Raw genomic sequence first — 19907 nt, 5'->3', positions numbered from 1 at the left:
ATTGAAAACATTTATTTATATAGATGTATGCTACTTACCAAAAAGCGTGGGTCCGTGTGAAGGATATTACCCTACTTGGTACTACGATCAAGAACGAAAACAATGTGCACAATTTGTTTATGGTGGATGCCTTGGTAATAATAACAAATTCCAAACACGTGAAGAATGTGAACACCTTTGTGTTGTTCCTGATACTTTGGGTATAACAAATAATAACCGAATAATATAACTGTCTTTATATTTATACTTTTTTTTTTTGTTTTAAATAGATCCTTGTGAACAACCACTTACACCTGGACCTTGTAAAGGTAACTTCTCACGTTGGTACTACGATAAATCTACACGTACTTGTTCACAATTTAATTATGGTGGCTGTAAAGGAAATCAAAATAATTTCTTGAATAAAGAGTCATGCAATCATAAATGCATAAACCCACTTAAAATCCAAGGTAAGCTTAATTAATCAGATTACGAATAATAGTAGAATTTTAATCCAATTTTATAGTAGACATTTAAAATTTGATTTTAAAGTGCATGTAAGTAGATAAGCATAATCCATAAGACAATAGTGCATTAACGTAATAGATATGACATGTAATAATGACATTAATTAATTGACGAAGAACATCAGTAACGAATGAAGAATTTTCCATGATTTATCGTTATACATCTAATTGTTTTCTAGAAAAACTAGACGAAGATGTTTGCAAACTACCAAAGGACTCTGGTCCCTGTGAGGGTACTAAAGTCTATTGGTATTACAACAGTGAAAAAATGAAATGTAGGAAATTTTTGTATGGAGGTTGTGGCGGAAACAAAAATAGGTTTCATTCACAATCAGATTGTATTGCGAATTGTTATTCAGAGTTATTAATTAAAGGTACATAAAACCTATACAGTCTATAAATTACGAATGGACTTGGGATGTACTGTCGTTCTTAACTTACTAAGTCTTTAGTGCTGTTTATTTGTTTTAACAATGTTGATTTGTTCTAACAATTTTGATTTTAATAACATAATATTGTATTTGAACTGAATGTAAAATAATATTAATATTTAATAATTAAAACGTTGTTTGCTACTAACATAAAATGCATGTGGGTTTGGTAAATATTTAGAAGAATGTTTGATGACTGTTGCTCGGGGTGATAAAAGCTGTGATAAGAAGATCCCAAGGTGGTATTTTGATAATAACGAAAACGCATGTAAGCCTTTCTATTATACTGGTTGTGGTGCCAATGCTAACAATTATGAGACGCAAGAGTCTTGTGAAAGGAAATGTCCATCTAAGAGAAGTAAGCCATTATAATGGTTAAAGTATAGTATTTTTAAACATTTTCTAGAAGAAAAATTAAAAAATCCATTGACATTTCAGAACTGGATACGTGTAAATTGCCTGCTCTTGTTGGTGAATGTCATGACTACGTAAATCGTTGGTACTTTAACTCTTTGGATGGCCGTTGTAAACAATTTTATTACGGCGGTTGTGGCGGAAATGAAAATAATTTTGAAACAGAATATAGTTGTGAAAACAAGTGTATCGATTCTAGCCGTATTACAACTTTGGCACCTCCTCAATTTTCAAAAGGTATATTATCAATATGATAAAAGGAAAATAACGTAAACAATAATTGTTTTTTAATATAATTTACAGATAAATGCTTCTTGTCTCAAGACCGTGGTAACTGTAGCAATATGTCTTCTAAATATTTCTATGATAGACAAGATGGCGTGTGCAAACAATTTATGTACGGTGGTTGTGGAGGTAATGACAACCGCTTTGATTCTAAACAAGAATGTGAACGACAGTGTTTCGAAGCACAAGGTAATGTAATGTTATATTGTTAGAATAGTAGCAATAATTTAATTAAATAAAGTAGTAATCATAAAAAATAATAACAATTCATATTTTTCCTTTCTAGATCTATGTCAACTACCAAGAGTAGAAGGACCGTGTAGAGGAGATTTCAGACAATGGTATTACGATAAAAATAGCGATAGATGTTTCCAATTCCGATATGGTGGATGTCAAGGAAATTCTAATCGTTTTAATGACCGTCAATCATGTGAAACACGTTGTGTACAAAATGTTGTAACAACAGCTGCTTCACCTATAATAGCTCCAACACGACCAAGCGACGTTTGTCTAATTCCACTCGACCCGGGTCCTTGCCTCCAAACCGTAATAATATGACCTTAAATTTGATTACTTATAATATAAAATATAAATACATTAATTTATATATTCTTTTATATTGTTTCTATAGATTGATATGTGGTATTTCAAAACATCCTCTAGACGCTGTGAGCCTTTCGCTTATAGTGGCTGTGAAGGAAATGCTAATAAGTTCCAATCGGTTGAAGAATGTGAAAGAATTTGCTACCCGTATATTGATCCAAATGGTAAATAAAAAGCAAACCCTACTTTTATTTTTAAAGAAACATAATTAAACTTAGTTATATTTTACTGTTTTGCAGCAAATAAAATTGAACAGGAACCACGACCAGCAAAACCCGAAGAACCACAAATATCCACGGACATTTGTGAAGCAGGAAAATTACGTTGTAAACAACTATCTGAAGAAGCAACAAGATGTCCGTATGGACTTGAACATTGGGTTAATGCAGTTGGTTGTGAAGACTGCCGATGTTATAATCCTTGCTTGCCAGGCCCAGATCAGAAATCAGTTTGCCCGACAGATTATCAATGTATAGTGGATGTTATTACATCAGACAGCGGAGACTCTAAATACAAAGCCACATGTAGACCAGGTAATAATAACATTAATAAAAATAAACATAATTTAAATTATTTAGATAATAAAATATTAGTCAAGTAGTTGTTATACGTATTTATATTATACATTTGTTATCTTTAAATTCACGATAATTTATTCTTATTTTTACTTAATGTATACAAATTCATTATATTATCGTTTAACAATGAATTTTATTGATGTACGGCTATTTTGTTTGAAGTATTCAAGCCAGGAGAATGTCCTCAGCTTGCAGTCTACCAAAGCGACTGCGCCGAACAGTGTAGAACAGATGCTGATTGTGTAGGAGACGACAAATGTTGTTACAACGGTTGTGGTACTTTCTGTTTGCGTCCACAACAGTCCACCTCAACTACGACGTTATCGACAACCACTGCGATTATGCAAGAAAAAGGTATATAAGTACTTACTTACCGAACGTTAGGCGTCAAGTAGTTACAAGAGATTATTTTTATTATGTTTATTACACATACTAATAACAGTAGCTTACACACGATTGTAGTCTTTAGGCTAAAGCTCTTTTTCTTAAAAATATTGTTTTATGACCGGTGGCTAAGAATTAATTTTAAAAATATTATTATACTTTAGAACAAAAAAAAATATATTAATTTAAATACATAGAAAAATAAAGTCGACATTTTAATTATTTATAAAAGGGAGGAAAATGAAAAATATGTTAAGTACACACACACACAAATGTGGGTGTAAGCCTGTTTATAAACTCAAATAACAAGTTTTAAAATTGTATATATTTCTAATAAAGTATTATTATTTTTCCTTATGTGCCAAACAGAATCACCTCCTCAAATCGTTACAGTCGATTCAAACGTAGAGGCCGACGAAGGTAACTACGCCACTCTCAGATGCATAGTCATTGGTAATCCTACACCTACGATTGTTTGGCAGAAGAACACCACACTGGTAATAATACTTTAAAATACAGTTATCTTAATGTGAATCGAAAATATGACTTACGACTGCAGTTGAATATGGTGAGCCTGTAAAAATCGTTATATAGGAAATTTTTCATTCATAAAAATCTAAAATCCCACTCAATTGACCATACGAGTATAGGTAGTTTACAAGGTTAGCCATTCCAACGCCAAAAGTTCAAAAATTCAAATTAAATCAAAACTTCTTCATATTTTGTAAATTTTTAAAATAAAATAACTCGTATGCTTTCTAAAATTCTTCGAAAAATAATTTAGTTTATGATGGTTTTCGAGGTGCGGCAGTAATAGTACCTGCACAATGAACAATATCTGTTTACGATCAATAAAAACTCATATTCAATTTGCAATTACTTTGAAAATAGGATGAACGAAAAATAAAAACCAACTAAGACAAAAATTAGATAATATTATCATTATATATTTATATTGATTGAAGGTATAATCGTGTTTCAGATCGACGGATCGGGTGGTCATTACAAACTGTTTGCCGACGGTACACTACAGATCGTCGGACTGTACAAATACGATTCTGGAGTATACATTTGTATGGCTAGCAACGGTATCGGTGAACCAATCAGAAAAGAAGTCTACTTAACGGTTAAAGGTATGAGATTCATTGTTCTTGTATCTTAAACTTGCGCTTTATTTTGAAATATTAGAATAGGTATGCGTTTACATTGATAGACTATCTTTACCCGTGCATAATACCAGCTATTACATTATTTAGACATTTTTTTCCATTACAATGCCATGTCCTTCAAGTTAAAGCCGGTTAAGTATATAAATAAAAACCGGCTTGACGAAACTTTGTATTTTGTGGATTCATATCCAACTGCAGGACATGGCACAAGTAACGTTCTGCTATTCGTACAGTACAAAATACACATTTTTTTTTTCAAATAGTACTAAACACTGTTTTTTACTAATCTACTTGTTAGAGGAAAATGTTATAATGAAAACTTTTTGATCTTTTTACACTTTTTAGAAGCCACCTCACTGGCATTTGTTGTCTTCGTAGATCAAGTGTGACATAGATAATTTATATACAACTATTTTTAGCAGTTCAAGTATCACTTCATTAATTTTAATATTATTAGAATGAATAAAACTATCATAAATTAAACGACATTATTTGTGATTTTGTGGAGATTTTTTTTAATATTTTAATTTTAAAATAAGTCATACTATTTACCAAAATATGCACATAAATCAAATCGAAAGCTGAGTACAACAAATGCTGATATGGTGCCTTCTAAAATGTACACTGCACGTAGAAAAATATGATTGTCAAACACGTAATTTAATAATAATATTGTATTATTACGAGTATAACGCTTACGGATTCTTCGCATAACGCATCTTTGATAATTTATAATTTATAATCATTACAACCTAATATTTGTGCTCGAATTGGAAAAAATCAAGTAGATGAACTCAATCTGATAGTTTGAAACTACAACCCAAATGTAATGTTATTTAACACTGGCTTCACATCTACAAGGCATTACCACATCTTTTTGAATACTAAAATATCTCTACTGCATATTTATGAAATGAAAATCTAAAAATAGAATGTATGTTAAGGACCGTGAATTTATGTTCTTATCGATTCCCCTAATACTAAAAATTAAAAACAAAGACCAATAATATCTTTAACTAATAAGTAATAACATAAACTATATGATGTATTGATATAATACAATACAATTATGACTGTGTTCGTCGAAAGAGAGAAAGAGAAATCGTTGATCGAATATCCCTGTGAACGTAATAAAATAAGAACGGTAGAAATCGTCAGTAGACGTGTTACCAAATAAATGAACTACATAGTATTTAGTGTTAACTAAAATCAAAAATATTAAACATTGTAAAATTCATTACATTTTTTCCAATAATTAATGTATTGTCAGAAATAAATAATAATGTAATACCTATCATTATAAAAAAAATAAAATTCACATTTCAATAATAATATAAAGTTAGACATTAGATTGTTCTCCTTGCTCTGGCAAAAAATAAAAATTTAGAGTACCAAAAAAAAAAAAATAAAAAAAATAATGGAAATAAAGCTCCGTCCCCCTGTACACCTAACCAATTCGAGCACTACCTTAGCTTACTTTAACTTACACACTCGATGTTTGCATGTGTTTTCGCACCGTTGGCCGGTGTTCTTCTTCATCTTCATGTTGTTCTTGTTCTTCTACTTCTACTTCTCATACCCGCCACTCGTCGTCCCCGCCGTCGTGCAGACCCGATCCCAAGACCCGCAAACGTTATCGGCGAGGAGAGCACTGCCGTGATCGTCGCGCTCAACAACCCCACCGTGCTGCAGTGTTACGCAGTCGGCTGGCCGCGGCCGATCGTCACTTGGTGGCGTGCCGACCGGATGTTGCCTATGACGTCCGAGACGTTCGAACAGCGGAACGACCATTCTTTGTACATCCGACTGGTGACGATAAACGTGCTCGGCCCGTATACGTGCCAGGTGTACAACGGCATCGGCCGGGCGTCGTCGTGGAGCGTCACGCTTCAGGCGCACGGCACTTCCGACAACTATCCGTATAGCCCGTACCTGGTGCCACCGCCCAGGCATCCGGGTACCGGTGACGTGATCCGACTCAAGCCGATCGTCGTCAGGCTCACCAGGCCGACACCCATCTACAGAACTGTCACCACTCCGCAACACACCGAAATCGAGACTACGCAGCCGCCCCAGCAAAAGGTCTTCACCGGTAAGTGTCACCGCCCCTCCCCTTCCCGACAGTGCCAACACAAAGGTGCCGTGGACGTTGAAATTTCACGCGGCATACGTATAATTAAATCCATCTGCATATTTCAACCTTCAAACCAACCGTGTGCCACATTTTTCACATTTAGGAACGTAACTAGTGGTTGAATCGCGTGATCACTATATATAGCAGTATGCATTAAGTTCCATTTTCACTTAAACAGTAGGTAACGCGGAATTTCAGTCGTACGACATTAGATTGAATTGGTAAGTTTTGAGGAAGACAAAGGATACTATAATACACATTCTATGCTAATTGTAAATCATAATACTGTGTGACACTTTGTACGTTGATAGAAATATTATTTAATTTCACATGCCCTAATCACAGTAATAATTTTTTTACATAAAACAAAAGTCAAATATGTCCATACAATACAAAACTTCCTATTCAACGGAAAACCTTAAATAATTGCTTAAGTCAGTCAATTATTGTAATAAAAAAAAAAATTTCTGAGTTTTAGTAGCTCGACAAAAAAATAGACCTATATGGAACAGTATTATGTTGTGTTGCCATTTAAAAAAATATTAACGTAATTCAGTAATTGCACGTAGGGTACACGGAAAAGGTGAAAATCTTAAAACTCGCATAAAATGTGTATTTTAATAGTCTCTATCTTCCTCAAAAAACCTCTATTATAATCTATAGTCTTCCGGCTGAAATATTGTACGTTACTATTTAAGTGAAATACGCTGTACATAACAGTAAACGTCAAAATATGGTTATTTATTTACTTTCAAGCTAGATCGATGACTAGTAGTAATATTTCATTTTTAGTACAGACTCTCATCACACTGGTAAAACGGTAATTTTTTTTATTTTAAACATAACAGATACGTAACTATATTTTATACAAAGGTTTTTTTCGATGGTGGATTTTGTAACAACATTATATGACATTACTTTAGTTATAAAATTAAAACGAAAAAAGTCCTCTGCATAATACTATATTATACTTCAGTATTAGATATTTATAAGAGTTATATTACTCGTATGTCTCTTAACACTCTTGCATTTGGTTTCCTATTACTAATAACCGTGTTATTTATTGGTGTTTGTTATCAATTGTAATTGATTTAAAAATACTAAAATATTGCTTTTAGATAACTAATAATTATTATTTATTGTAGTATTAGTCTAATTTAACAGATCGATACCATACCAAACAATACAATTATAAGTAATAGGTACATTTGTGCAGCATGTGTATCTTCATAAATTATCTATTCAATGTGTGTAGAGAAAACACTTTACACTAACCAAAATTAATTTTCTTGGCTGTTGGTTATGGAAATTATTGCACATTGTACACATTGTACTACTCTTTATTATTTATTATAATACTAATGAATTATTAATTTCAAGAATTTGAATAATTTAAACGAAATGTATTTTATATTTTGCGATATTAAGGTCATTTAGTGCAATAATCACTTTTTAATTTATATATATAATGGGAATTCATGCAATTTTTCATTTGAATTTTTAAATATTTATCTCAATGCTAAAAATCAGTTTTTACAAACAGTAGTATAAAATGAAAATCAAAAACAATCGAACACGAATTTGTTCGTGATTTTTTGATTTGCTCAAAAACTGAAATAATACCGTGTTGCAATGATTTTAATTGAACATTTTTCTGGCGCAGTACCCGTTCGAGTTAATATATCTTTACCATCCACAACGATAGCCGTCGGTTCGGACCTGACGATTCCTTGTTCGGTGGACGGTTATCCGATTCCCGCTGTGACCTGGTACAAAGACGGGCAAATACTACAGAACAATGAACGGATTCAGGCGACCGGTAAGCGTGTGTACCCACCACAAACGACGATTGTTTTAAATTATGCAAATCGGCATAATGAGTGTACTCATATTTATCGAGCTCGTACATGATTTTTTCTTTCTTCTCTTATAGAAAACAAGTTGGTCGTCGTCCGTACGAACGCTTCGGATTCGGGTTCTTATAAATGTGAAGCGTACAACGCGTACAGCACCGATGAGAAAACCGTAAACATTACAATAGAAGGTACGTACAGTAATTGCATATAGTAGGTACACAATGTCATAGTAAAATAATAATAAATAATATTTGCACGGTTTTTATTGAAAATAGGGTCGTGTAATAGAAAGGGGGGAGACAATTATTATCTCAGTTGTACACGGTGTGTTGTAATTTGATTCATGTGGGAGGTAGTTTGATATGTTTTTACCGAATTCGTAAGTCTATCGTTATATTGACGCGATATAGTAATACAAGCGCATTGCAGTAGTTTATAACGTGACGAATTCTTGTCTTGGCCGAAAAACGAACTTATTTAAATTCAACACAATTGACAGTAAATATTGTCTTTAAACGGTGCTTGACGATTACAATTTTAAGGTGTTCTACGTAGTGGGTTTACGGCTCTATTAATAAAAAATTTAAAAGTATTTAAAATTAATTGTCATCAAAAATGTTATTACGTGGGCAACGATTATCAACTTAGGTTGTTTCGAACACGATGTCGTGAGAGAATAGGCTTTAGCATAATTTGTAATAGATAGACCTACCTACACCTCGAGCGATTTGAAAGAAAATAATTGCGCTTTTGTTTTAAATCGTCGTTTTTCGTTCGTTGTTTTTATAGGCGTGTACATTCATCCGAACTGCACGGACAGCCGGTTTTTCGCCAATTGTTCACTGATCGTGAAGGGATCCTACTGCAATCATCCGTACTACAAGAAGTTCTGCTGCGAGTCATGCACGCGGGCCGGTCTGTTGCCCAACAATGACTATCAAACCAACTACTCGTACATTAGCACTTCGATCAGACGGTTCAGAAGAGATCTAGTCAACAAACTCCAGAGTTTGAACTTATTTTGAGCGAAACGCGACGGCCGATCGCGTTGCATTTTTAGTCATATAAACAAAACTTTAAATATTATACGTCATTATAAGAGAAAAAAAGAATAAAACAATTTTTAGATAATAATATCGCTACACTTATTACCTATATAATATTATTATATTATTTGTTCGTGTCACATAATAATTTTACTATTATTATTATCATCATCTTATTATTATTATTCTTATAAATATCATCATTATTATACTATTACTACTATTATTATTATTATTATTATAATTATTACAAACCGGAATTTTATTCGTTCCATACGACAAATACCTTCAAAAGGTAACGTTGTAGGTAATCAAATAATTTTCAAAATTATGCACAGTCATTCCACGTAATGTTTTATTATATTATTATATTATTCTATATCATATATATTATAGTTTTTATAGACCATATTTAAATTTAAACATATTACATTTTTTTTTTTTTTGTTTTGTTTAACCAGTACCTAATAATCAGTTATATATATATATATATATATTTAATCAGTTCCTAATAATAGTCATACATATTCGTTATTGGGAAGAGTAGTTAAATATTATACTTTATGTACTTTAGATAGTTGGAATGATCAATATATTATTTTATACCTTCCTGTAATGAAGCATATATTATGTTCACTTAAACGTATAACATTGCCTTTTCGATACTGTATTAAATATTATTTATCTGTATGTTGGTTATAATTATAAATAATATTACCTATTTTAAGTTTATTGCATTATTACAATTTAAGAAAATAATTTCATTTTATTTTCCAATTATAACGCGTTTATTAACATTTAAGTTTTTGTGTTCAGGTTTATATAAGTTACCTTTAAGAGATACTAATTTTATATTTTGTGACCATTAAACTGTGCTTTAAAATACAAAAAAAAAATGATGGACTTTTCATATATTATTATCCTTGCACTTTATTGTTAACTCTTATAAGTTATAAATGTTATTATGAGTCATAACGACACAAATTATTACAGCTGTAGTATTCATTACTACAACTCATTTGTGCACATTTACGTTTTTACAACTCATTTGATCACAATTTTCAAACAATAGAATTCTTTTTTCGGAGAAATTTAATTACGAATAGAGTATACATAACCTGCGTACCTCTCCAAATTTTCAAATTGGTCATTACTCATTACAGATGGAGAAACATTATTATTCTCAAACTACATTTTCCTTCGCCCCTTATAAGGCTTAAGACTTCCTATCTAATTATAACTTAACCGTTTAGATTGGTAGACAATTTGTTCACTATTATAATTTAAATTAACACTAGAAAATGTATTAGTAGATCGAAAATTAAAATACCCATTTTTTTCTCAAAATGTGTAATTATTTAATAAACAAGATTTTCTTTCCGTGTTAAACAAATAGCGCCTGTTATTGTTAATATGTCGCAATCGGAAATTAAACTTATAAATTGTAGATATTTGTTATAAGGTTAATCAATTATCATTGGAAACGTTTAATAAAAAAAGTCTAAAAATTTAGAAGTAGAACAATAAAGATTAAAGCTTGTCCCACACTTACACACGGCTCATGTATAAGAGTGGTAATCGCGATTATTACATTACTGATAGATGGAAACTGATAGGAAACGACGATTAAAAATGAACCTTGTATAGCCAAAATTGTATATACAAGCTGGTTTTCACGATTTTGTGCGCAAATGAGCTGTCGTAAATTTAAAAAAATATATTAGTACGAGTACCTATGTACGTAAATGAGTGTCGGCCTCATTCACAGTATTATATAGAAATTATTGTGACAATAAATGATAATAAAGTTGTCAATTAGGGTAAACGGTTAAAAAGTCCAGAAAAACGGAAAAAAAGTCCAAACAAAAAGTAATTTAAAAACATATATTATTTATTAAGTATATTATACACATAATATATATTTTTTCGTAGTAATTTAAAAAAAAATGCATGGTACTATAATATAAATTATACGCGTACATACTCACCACGTATTGATATATCAGGAAAATATATTTTCATAAAAATTAGGAAAGTAATAACATTTAAGAGTTTGCTGCTTTAATAAACTTTTTACAGTGTTATGTCGATAAATTTCATTTCTTCAGTAAAAATATTTTGGTAGAAATCATAATTTTTTTGTTCAAATAATTTTTTTATTGGTTCCAGTTTAAATACTTGTAACATGTTATGTATAACATATTTTTGTGCATTCTCATTTCTCATAATATATCAGAAAAAAATACCTAATATCAAAGAGTTAGCTTGTTTAATAAACTTTTTACAGCGTTATATCCAATAGTTTTATAACGATAATATAATATTATATATTTTAAATTTCATATTTCGTTAGTTACAAACTGTTATTTATTTTTAACTTAACTAGTTGATCAAAATAAAATTCATATATTTTTTTTATTATGAATTTACAGATACAAAGATATTTTTTCAAAATGATATGTTTAAGAAAATGCACTGCATTGGTAATGAAATGGCCGCTTATTTTTCTGAAAAATCCATTGATCAAATATCCGTTGAAGATTATGAAGAAGTCTTACAATACTGCAGGTGGTCAACAAACACTAAGTTTCAATATCTTTCAAATTATTTTTCAAATCCAGAGTGTAGATATTAAACGATTGAAGCTCATTTATACGTGAATAGTAAGAAGAACTCCACTCTTGGCTGTTGTTTTTCCCGGAAATTACGGACAAATTCGTGAACGTCCATCGATCTATGCTTACCCTGAGTATAATGTAATGCAATACAATTGGCCGTATCGTTCTGAACTCATAAATCCTTCACAAACTGTGCTAGACGAGTTATAACTAATTATTGACATCTTAAATGAAAACAAGACACTGTAGACAAGCCGTATACGTAGATCAGAAATGAAATGCAATCCTGAAGATGACATAGCGCTTGCTTTTCAAGCAAGGAGGCTGGGAAACACGGAAGAAATAATTCAACTTATTCCTGGTGCATTATTCGATAATCCAGTCATATGAAATTGTCCTATTACATTATATACAGAAGAAAATGAGAATGCACTACATCTAAGCTTCGATTTTTTAAATCTGTATATATATAAATTTATTTTTAAATTAATAAATTAATTAAAAAATGTTATTATTAATATATTTACCTCTGTCGATAGTTAATATACCAGAACATTTTTCGATAACTTCTGGGAACATTTCCATCTGATGCTATTTGTTAGTTTGTGATGGATTTTAAATGCAAATTCACTATAAATAGGTTATTTACCATTTTTTATTTATTTTATATTATCCATTATTACACAAATACAGTAAAACCTCGAAGACGGAATCGCTTGGGATTTGTTCGTGTTAACGAGGTTTCCGTCTTGACGGGGTTCAATAAAATAAAATTGAATTAAAGATTATTTATTTTAAAACAATATAATATTCTTGATACAATTTATATTTATACATATTTAATTATTTACATTTTAACATTTATTTTTAGCCAGTATACATTAATATTAATAATTACATTACATTATATTTTTTGAAAAAATCGGTTATTGGTTTTTGTTTTTTATTTCGTAAAGCGTCACGTTCCATACACTCTTTGGCTCTCGATGTCAAATCCAAAAGCTCACTATTGGTCATTGAACGCGGCGAAGGAAAGTTGTTGTAGTTTCTCGAGGTAGCAGATAACAGTTTTGTAATTTTTGATCAAATTTTCTGGTTCTTCATATTGGTTTTCGTTATTGTCTTCGTCCTTTTCACCTTCATTCTCAACCATGGATATAGCCGAATCATGAGTTTGCTAAGTCTCAAGTTGGTCATCAATGTGTACTACTTTTAACAGTTTTAACACTACTATTCCTTATGACACGTGGATGATTACAATATTAGTAAGCTAGGTCGTAAGTACTAAATAAGCACTAATGTTATTAAGTCTAATGTTAGTTTTATATGGAAATACCTTTAATCGAGATATCATTTTGTATAAACCTATCTCTAGTAAGAGCGATTAAAACATATTATTTGAAAAAATGACTATTTAATAATAAAAAAAAAATTGTTTAATAATTAACTAATTTTGTTTTAATTTAATAATTAATATAGGTATATTTAAATAATTTTTCTCGGACTCTTTTTCCGTTTATTAGGACTTTTTTTTTCATAATATCGTCTATTAGCTATACTGCTACTCTAACATAATATGTTAAAATGATGTCAAAGCAATATTTTTTTTATTTTTAGATCCACTCACAACATAAATAAAAATCAATAATTCAAAACCGTTAAATTGTTATGGTTTTTAAATAATCTTAGTATAATATAATCTATTACAAAAATTAGGTACATAGTACCTAGGTATATAATATTTTTATTTATAATATTTATTTGATTTATCACACAAATTTACACAATACATAATCAAAAACAATAAAAAAATTACTATTAATATTTTTATAATATTATATAGCTTAAAATTCAATAAGTCATCTCGTTTATAGTGAAATAGTTATTTATTTTTAGCGTCGTGTCCTCTTATTTAAACAACTTCGAAAGGGGCACTTATCATATTCCATATGTGCGTATTGTGTGTAAAAGAAAACCTTGCAGACAAAAAACAATATTTTTACTGTTTTACATTGAATTATTGTAATTAATAAAATGTAATAAGTAGTTATAAAACACAATTAGCATGAGACATATGTCCTTTATAGGCTTATATTATTGGGCCCTATAAAAAAGGGCCATTATCATATTTAAACATTTCACAAAATATAAAAATCATTATACAATTCATAATAACTTTTCATTAGTGCTGAGACAAAATCGTTTGTCCCGTTTTGTTTTTATTACAAATACAATATACATAACAATAGAAAAAAATCTAAATTCGATACCTGCCGTTTAAATATTCACTTTGAATTCAAACGTCTTAATAACTAATACAATAAATATTATAATAATATAATTAATCTAGTGACGGTCTGAGCTTTTAACTAGAGGTAAGTGCCAATCGGGGTAATAATTTAGTATTAACTATAAGCGTTGTAATTTTAAATACGATCGTAAATACTTTCATCGGGTTTTAGACGGGTGATGGGTGGAATATTAGACTAGTCTATGAATGACGTCGAGTCCTACCACCGAAGGTTTCATCTTTTGTGTTTCAAGTGTTTTTCGATTGCAGCCTGGTTGGCAGGTCCTCCCCAGAGCGGCGCGAATATCCTGCTCTCCATCATTCGCACGGTCTCCGGCGAATCGTCGTAGCACTGCACCATCCTCTTGATGGCTCGGATCACGTTCACGTCCGCTCTGATCTTGTGGGACAGCCACGTTTCGGCGTCCGCCATGGTGGCCACCGCGCCGTCCACCAGACCCGAGTCCATCGCCTCGGCGGCGCTAAACAACCGGGACTCCAGCAACAGGTCCAACGTCTTCCGGACCCCCATGATGGACACCAGCCGGGCAGTGGAGCCCCACGCGGGCACTATGCCCATTTTTGAGTGAACAAACCCTATGGCCGTGGTATCGACAGCGTTGCACATTAGTCTGTAGTCGCAAGCCGTCGTTATTTCTGCCCCTCCGCCTAGCGCACCTGTCGACAAAATTATTACTCGTGTTACCGTCGTATGCGTTATGTGTAATATGCGTAGGTAATTATCCTATTTTCTGCAGACAATTTTAATGCAGTGTAAAAAATTTATTTATTCGTTTCGTCAACAAACCCCTGTGTATAAAATATAAATGTATTTTGAAATGACTTGTCTTTTGTGATTTTACAAATATAATATCGTGAACATATTTTAGTCTTTATGTAGTTGTCATTGTTTTATATGCACGTAATTATTATGTATCAGAATGTGAAACGGTTAGTCAGGATTTTTTATTTTACCTATAATATAATATACATATAATATTAAAATATATAAATACATTATACAAACTATGTATATTGCAAACTTACGCAATTAATAAATTATTTCAAATTCAAAATTTGAATTTGTGAAGCACGTACGTGAGTATAAAAGTATCACAAACAAACATTGTTTTTTACTGATATAGATTATATGATATTGTAAAAATGTCTCTTATAAGTCTATTGTAATACCTATGTTTTTGATTTTTAAAAGCGCTTTATACATTCATATAAAAAATACATTGGTTAAGCTATGGTTATAAGAAGAATTAAAGAAAAATATTTTTATTTTCTTGTAAATACCTGATTAGTATAATAATATTATAATATTACCTGCCCCTTCAATGTATGCGACTGTAATAATGGGTAGCCTTTTGAATTTGTCGAGAATATGACCAATGTAAATGTTCATCGCATATCCGTAATATGAGTTATTAATTTTTTTCGCCATATTTAAATCTCCTCCAGAACAGAAATTTCCATCAGCACCATACACTATTGCTCCTTTACAATCGGTCCATTGGGACAATTTTTCTGTAATTTCTTCCAGGTCCGACATCATTTTTACTATATCAACAACAAAAAAAAAAAAAAAAAAATTAAAAGTTAAAAAATAGAAAGTAATAAAACTATTATTATAAAATTGAATATAATATATAATATGGTGTTATATTATATAGACCATAATATACTTCAAACATTATAAATTAATATAGTTTATACAAAATGTTACACAGTTACACTACGTTTTCTATTATCAATTTTAAGTTTTGAATACATCTTAAAAATTAAAATTTTAAATTACTTTTTTAAATATTTTTATAAGTTAATAATATCTAAATTGAAAATTTATTATTTTTTTTTTAAATTAGTATAAGACTTAACGTTTTTACTTATTTTAAATTCCGAGTGGAGCAATAAATTTATTCATTTTAACAATGACGTGTGTGTGTTTTATTATTATCTATCGTCGCTTTTGGGCCCGCAAAAATGTATCAACGTTCAAACTAACCTAACCTTCGGTACTTACTTGACATTTTAAATAAAATTTATATCATAATTTGTTATAGAAATTTGAAATTTTAATGTACAAAATAAGATAAATATACAACAGGAAATCCAGTATGCAATGAATTATGTACCTAAACACTTATACTAATCTATAAAAACATAATATTTTATTATTTTAAACAACATTTTCAATTTTTATGTTGTGGAATAAATTTAATTATTTAAATGTTTATAAAAAAATATAATATTTGTTTTATTTTAAATACATTTTTATGAAAAATATGCACTTGCAATCAAAATATGTAAAATAAAAAGTTTTATTTATTTAAATATAATCGATGAAAATATTTTTACCGTATGTTATTGTTAATAAAAATATGGACATGCATTAAATTATGTAAAATTTGATCTTAAGTTATAAGTTACAAAATTTAATATTTATTATGTTGTTCTGCGTATTTTTTGTGTTGAACTATCGGACTAAATTTATAACGATAATCATTATTTTATTCATGTAAAAAGCTTCGAAATTAGGATTTTAAACCGTTAATGTTGTTGGTTTTTAATATACCTCTGTCAATGTGGTTTTCAAGTATACAACCTGCTGTAATTCCTCTGAGTTAAACAAATTTGTCAGAATTTTTTTAATTTTATTCTTTATAATAATATCATTATCTTCAGATTTTATCTTATTTTTTTTTAGTAACTTATCATATATTAGCATTTGTCACATAAATAAATGATACAATAACTTTTTCGTTCTATGCTATAGCTTACAAGTTACAATGCGTGATACTGAACTTGAAAAACTTCACTAATACATACAGCATACATATTTCTATTATGGCGTTGTTTGTAGAAATAAAAACTCACACACATGTCAACGTGTGCTCGTGAGCAAAATTAAATCGACCGTTTTTTCAGCTAAAACATACCTGTTTGTTGTGCATCAATCGGATGGACCTAACAATGCGATAAGGCTTTTAAAAACTGATTTGAACTCGTGATTATGTGTTTTTGAGATTGGCCAAGCTATTTTTTTGAATTTATAATTTTAATTCAGTGTAATAAAAACTTACATTTTTTTAAATTTCACAATTTTTAAATCAATATTAAAAAGATTTGGGTCCGAAATTTGATTAAGTAGCGTAGCCGATTTCAAGAATGTATAATAACGAATAAAAATCAGTTTTTAAAAGTCTTATCACATTATTAAGACCATCAGACTGATGGATAGAAGATACGTACATTTTTGTCCAAAAAACGGTCGGTATCGAAACCTCTTAAAAGGACGACATACCAGCACGTGTTGCTGCGTCTTACACACGTACGACATAAACAAAACGCGTTTACACAGTCTGAATAGAACTCGCTCAATTTTGATTCTAGAGTATATATACCTAACATAAAATTGCAATATTTCTAAAGGAAAAACGCTGTGTTTTGTTCGTTTCTCCCAGTATAACGTTAATTATATCGTTTAGAAATATAGAAAATGTCAACATTTTTAAATAACCTTTAACTTTTTGATATTTAATTTTTTTTGAAAGAACGCAGCTTCTTGTCCTCAGAAATATTGTCACAGTTCAATTTTATACTAGGTTTATTTACTCTAGAACCAAAATTGAGCGAGTTCTACTCAGACTACGTATAAACGCCTTTTGTCTATATCGTACGTGTGTAGTGTAAGCCGCAGACAACACGTGCAAGTATGACGTCCTCTCAAAGGTCCCTATTTAATCAATAGATAACCTATACTATTATTATAATATATAGGTAATCAATTTTTTAGGTATTAGTAAGTTTTTTTCCAGATTTGATTGTAATCGAAGGTATTAATAGGAATTATTTCATTCTACCATGTCGTATACTCTTCGTTCAAAGTTCAGTTCTAAAGTTCACTGTACACATTGAAACATACTTAATACCTATTTACACATAATTATATGAACGTTTTTTTACGTATTTACGGAAATATTTTAATTCTATAGGCTATAACTCTATAAGTAAAAAATCTATATTATAATTACAAGACATTATATTACCATTTATGGCGTTTTTGAAACGAGGATTACTTAAGCGTATTTTCGCGATTCCATTAGCATCCTTTTCCAGATCCACAGATCCACTGCTGTCCAAATACTGGAACATAATATTTTTTGCTTCAGTAAACGACAATTCCTTTCCATGATATGTAAAATCGTGTAGATACTTTTCTTTGGAAGATTGTCCGTTTTCCATTTTCATTAATATTGGAGCACGACTTAAACGCATAAAAACACCTGCACCATTATAACATAACAATGTTATATACTATTGTGCAAGTAGGTAGGAACATATATCATGTAATGAGTATGACCTTTTGATAACCGTTTAAGACCTTGACATTCTCAGATGGCGCAGTATACACAACTATACATAATTATTCCACAATTGACAACTGAACTAATATTATAAATTATAACATTACTATATAGCTGAAGTATTTTATTGGCTAACATTACCAATTTTATAGCTGTATTAAAAACAACGATTTACGAAAATTTACCAAATAATCATATTGTACCTTTGAAATTTTTTTTAGGTTCGACACTATTATTTATTCAGTGAAAATACGATACTTTTTTTGTTTACCGTAAGACTTCATTAAATAGAAGTTTCATTGTACTTAAATTATCAACTATTTTAGGAAAATCGTTTTTTCCTTCAATTTATGTTTGTAAAATGTTCTTTTTTTCTATTTATTGAGCATGGCCCGTATTTTAACTACAAAAAATCAAACATAATGGATACAACAAAGTAATAAAAATTGATATTTATTTAAATTTAGCACAGAAAAATTGAATACCTATTTGTTACCTATAACAACTTAAATAGCATGTAGTTATATGTTTTTAATGTTTTATAAATCGATTTGAAAAAATATACTGAAGTTTTAATCAGTGACGCCATTTGAGTTTTATAATTGGGGTGCCAAAATTTAAGTACCCCAAATTTTTTTTTGTCAGGCCACTGCTTCAAAATAGTAAATACAGGTATCATTTGTGTGTTTTTTTTAATTACAGTTTTAAAAACACAAATATGTTAATAATATTCTTATATTTTTTAATTTTTAATAAATATTTATTAATAAAAACAGGAAATTGTATGTCAACTATAATGATTTGAAAACAATACAATAATACCTAGTGAAAACTCTAAAAATACATAGGATAAATTATACAGATTTTATTTTCCATTGCCAAATTTTTAAATTATATTATAAACACATAATTAATCATCAAATATGCTCTAAAAATGGTAAAATTGAAAAATATGCTCTTAAAACTATCAAGTATAGGGCATAGCTATTGGATTTATAAAATTATAGAGAAGCTCCACATTTTCTTTTCTTTTTTTTTTTTTCATTTTTGACATTCACGATGACAAAATTAAAAAAAAAACAATGAAATAAGTAGTCGATAATTAAAAAACAACACTTAACGTAAATTATGTTAACATTCGAAAACTTTATATCAATAATAAGCTCATATTTTATTTTCGAGCTATCTTAAAACGCATTTTCTGGTAATCAGTCTTAATA

The 19907-nt window shown here is 29.9% G+C and overlaps 2 protein-coding genes across 7 annotated transcripts in view; one reads left to right on the top strand and one right to left on the bottom strand.

Annotated features, from left to right (window-relative positions):
- LOC114128538 (papilin) overlaps positions 1–10309 on the top strand; it is a 47852-nt gene extending 37543 nt beyond the window's left edge. Inside the window, exons 27-41 of one of the 3 annotated variants that reach the window (XM_027993069.2) lie at positions 24–200; positions 270–449; positions 1119–1295; positions 1376–1588; positions 1655–1825; positions 1923–2182; positions 2268–2403; positions 2479–2772; positions 2980–3171; positions 3571–3698; positions 4184–4334; positions 5980–6462; positions 8168–8323; positions 8438–8548; positions 9150–10309. In XM_027993069.2, coding sequence (XP_027848870.1) covers positions 24–200; positions 270–449; positions 1119–1295; positions 1376–1588; positions 1655–1825; positions 1923–2182; positions 2268–2403; positions 2479–2772; positions 2980–3171; positions 3571–3698; positions 4184–4334; positions 5980–6462; positions 8168–8323; positions 8438–8548; positions 9150–9385 — 3065 coding nt within the window. In that variant the 3' untranslated portion in view covers positions 9386–10309. The remainder of the gene's footprint in view (positions 1–23; positions 201–269; positions 450–1118; positions 1296–1375; positions 1589–1654; positions 1826–1922; positions 2183–2267; positions 2404–2478; positions 2773–2979; positions 3172–3570; positions 3699–4183; positions 4335–5979; positions 6463–8167; positions 8324–8437; positions 8549–9149) is intronic. The other 2 variants (XM_027993077.2, XM_027993085.2) reach the window with 2 other exon arrangements.
- A 3439-nt stretch (positions 10310–13748) lies between these two features.
- LOC114128566 (ethylmalonyl-CoA decarboxylase-like) overlaps positions 13749–19907 on the bottom strand; it is a 33858-nt gene continuing 27699 nt past the window's right edge. The window contains exons 2-5 of one of the 4 annotated variants that reach the window (XM_050208093.1): positions 18537–18606; positions 18370–18466; positions 15647–15880; positions 13749–14992 (exon numbers count right to left, since the gene is read on the bottom strand). In XM_050208093.1, coding sequence (XP_050064050.1) covers positions 14550–14992; positions 15647–15880; positions 18370–18466; positions 18537–18606 — 844 coding nt within the window. In that variant the 3' untranslated portion in view covers positions 13749–14549. Of the gene's footprint in view, positions 14993–15646; positions 15881–17259; positions 17288–17572; positions 17953–18369; positions 18607–18683; positions 18704–19907 lie in introns of those variants that run through there. The other 3 variants (XM_027993109.2, XM_050208094.1, XM_050208095.1) reach the window with 3 other exon arrangements.

The sequence above is a fragment of the Aphis gossypii genome, chromosome X (genome assembly GCF_020184175.1).
Source record: "Aphis gossypii isolate Hap1 chromosome X, ASM2018417v2, whole genome shotgun sequence".
Lineage (NCBI taxonomy): Eukaryota > Metazoa > Arthropoda > Insecta > Hemiptera > Aphididae > Aphis > Aphis gossypii.
This window is presented reverse-complemented; position numbering and strand designations above follow the sequence as displayed.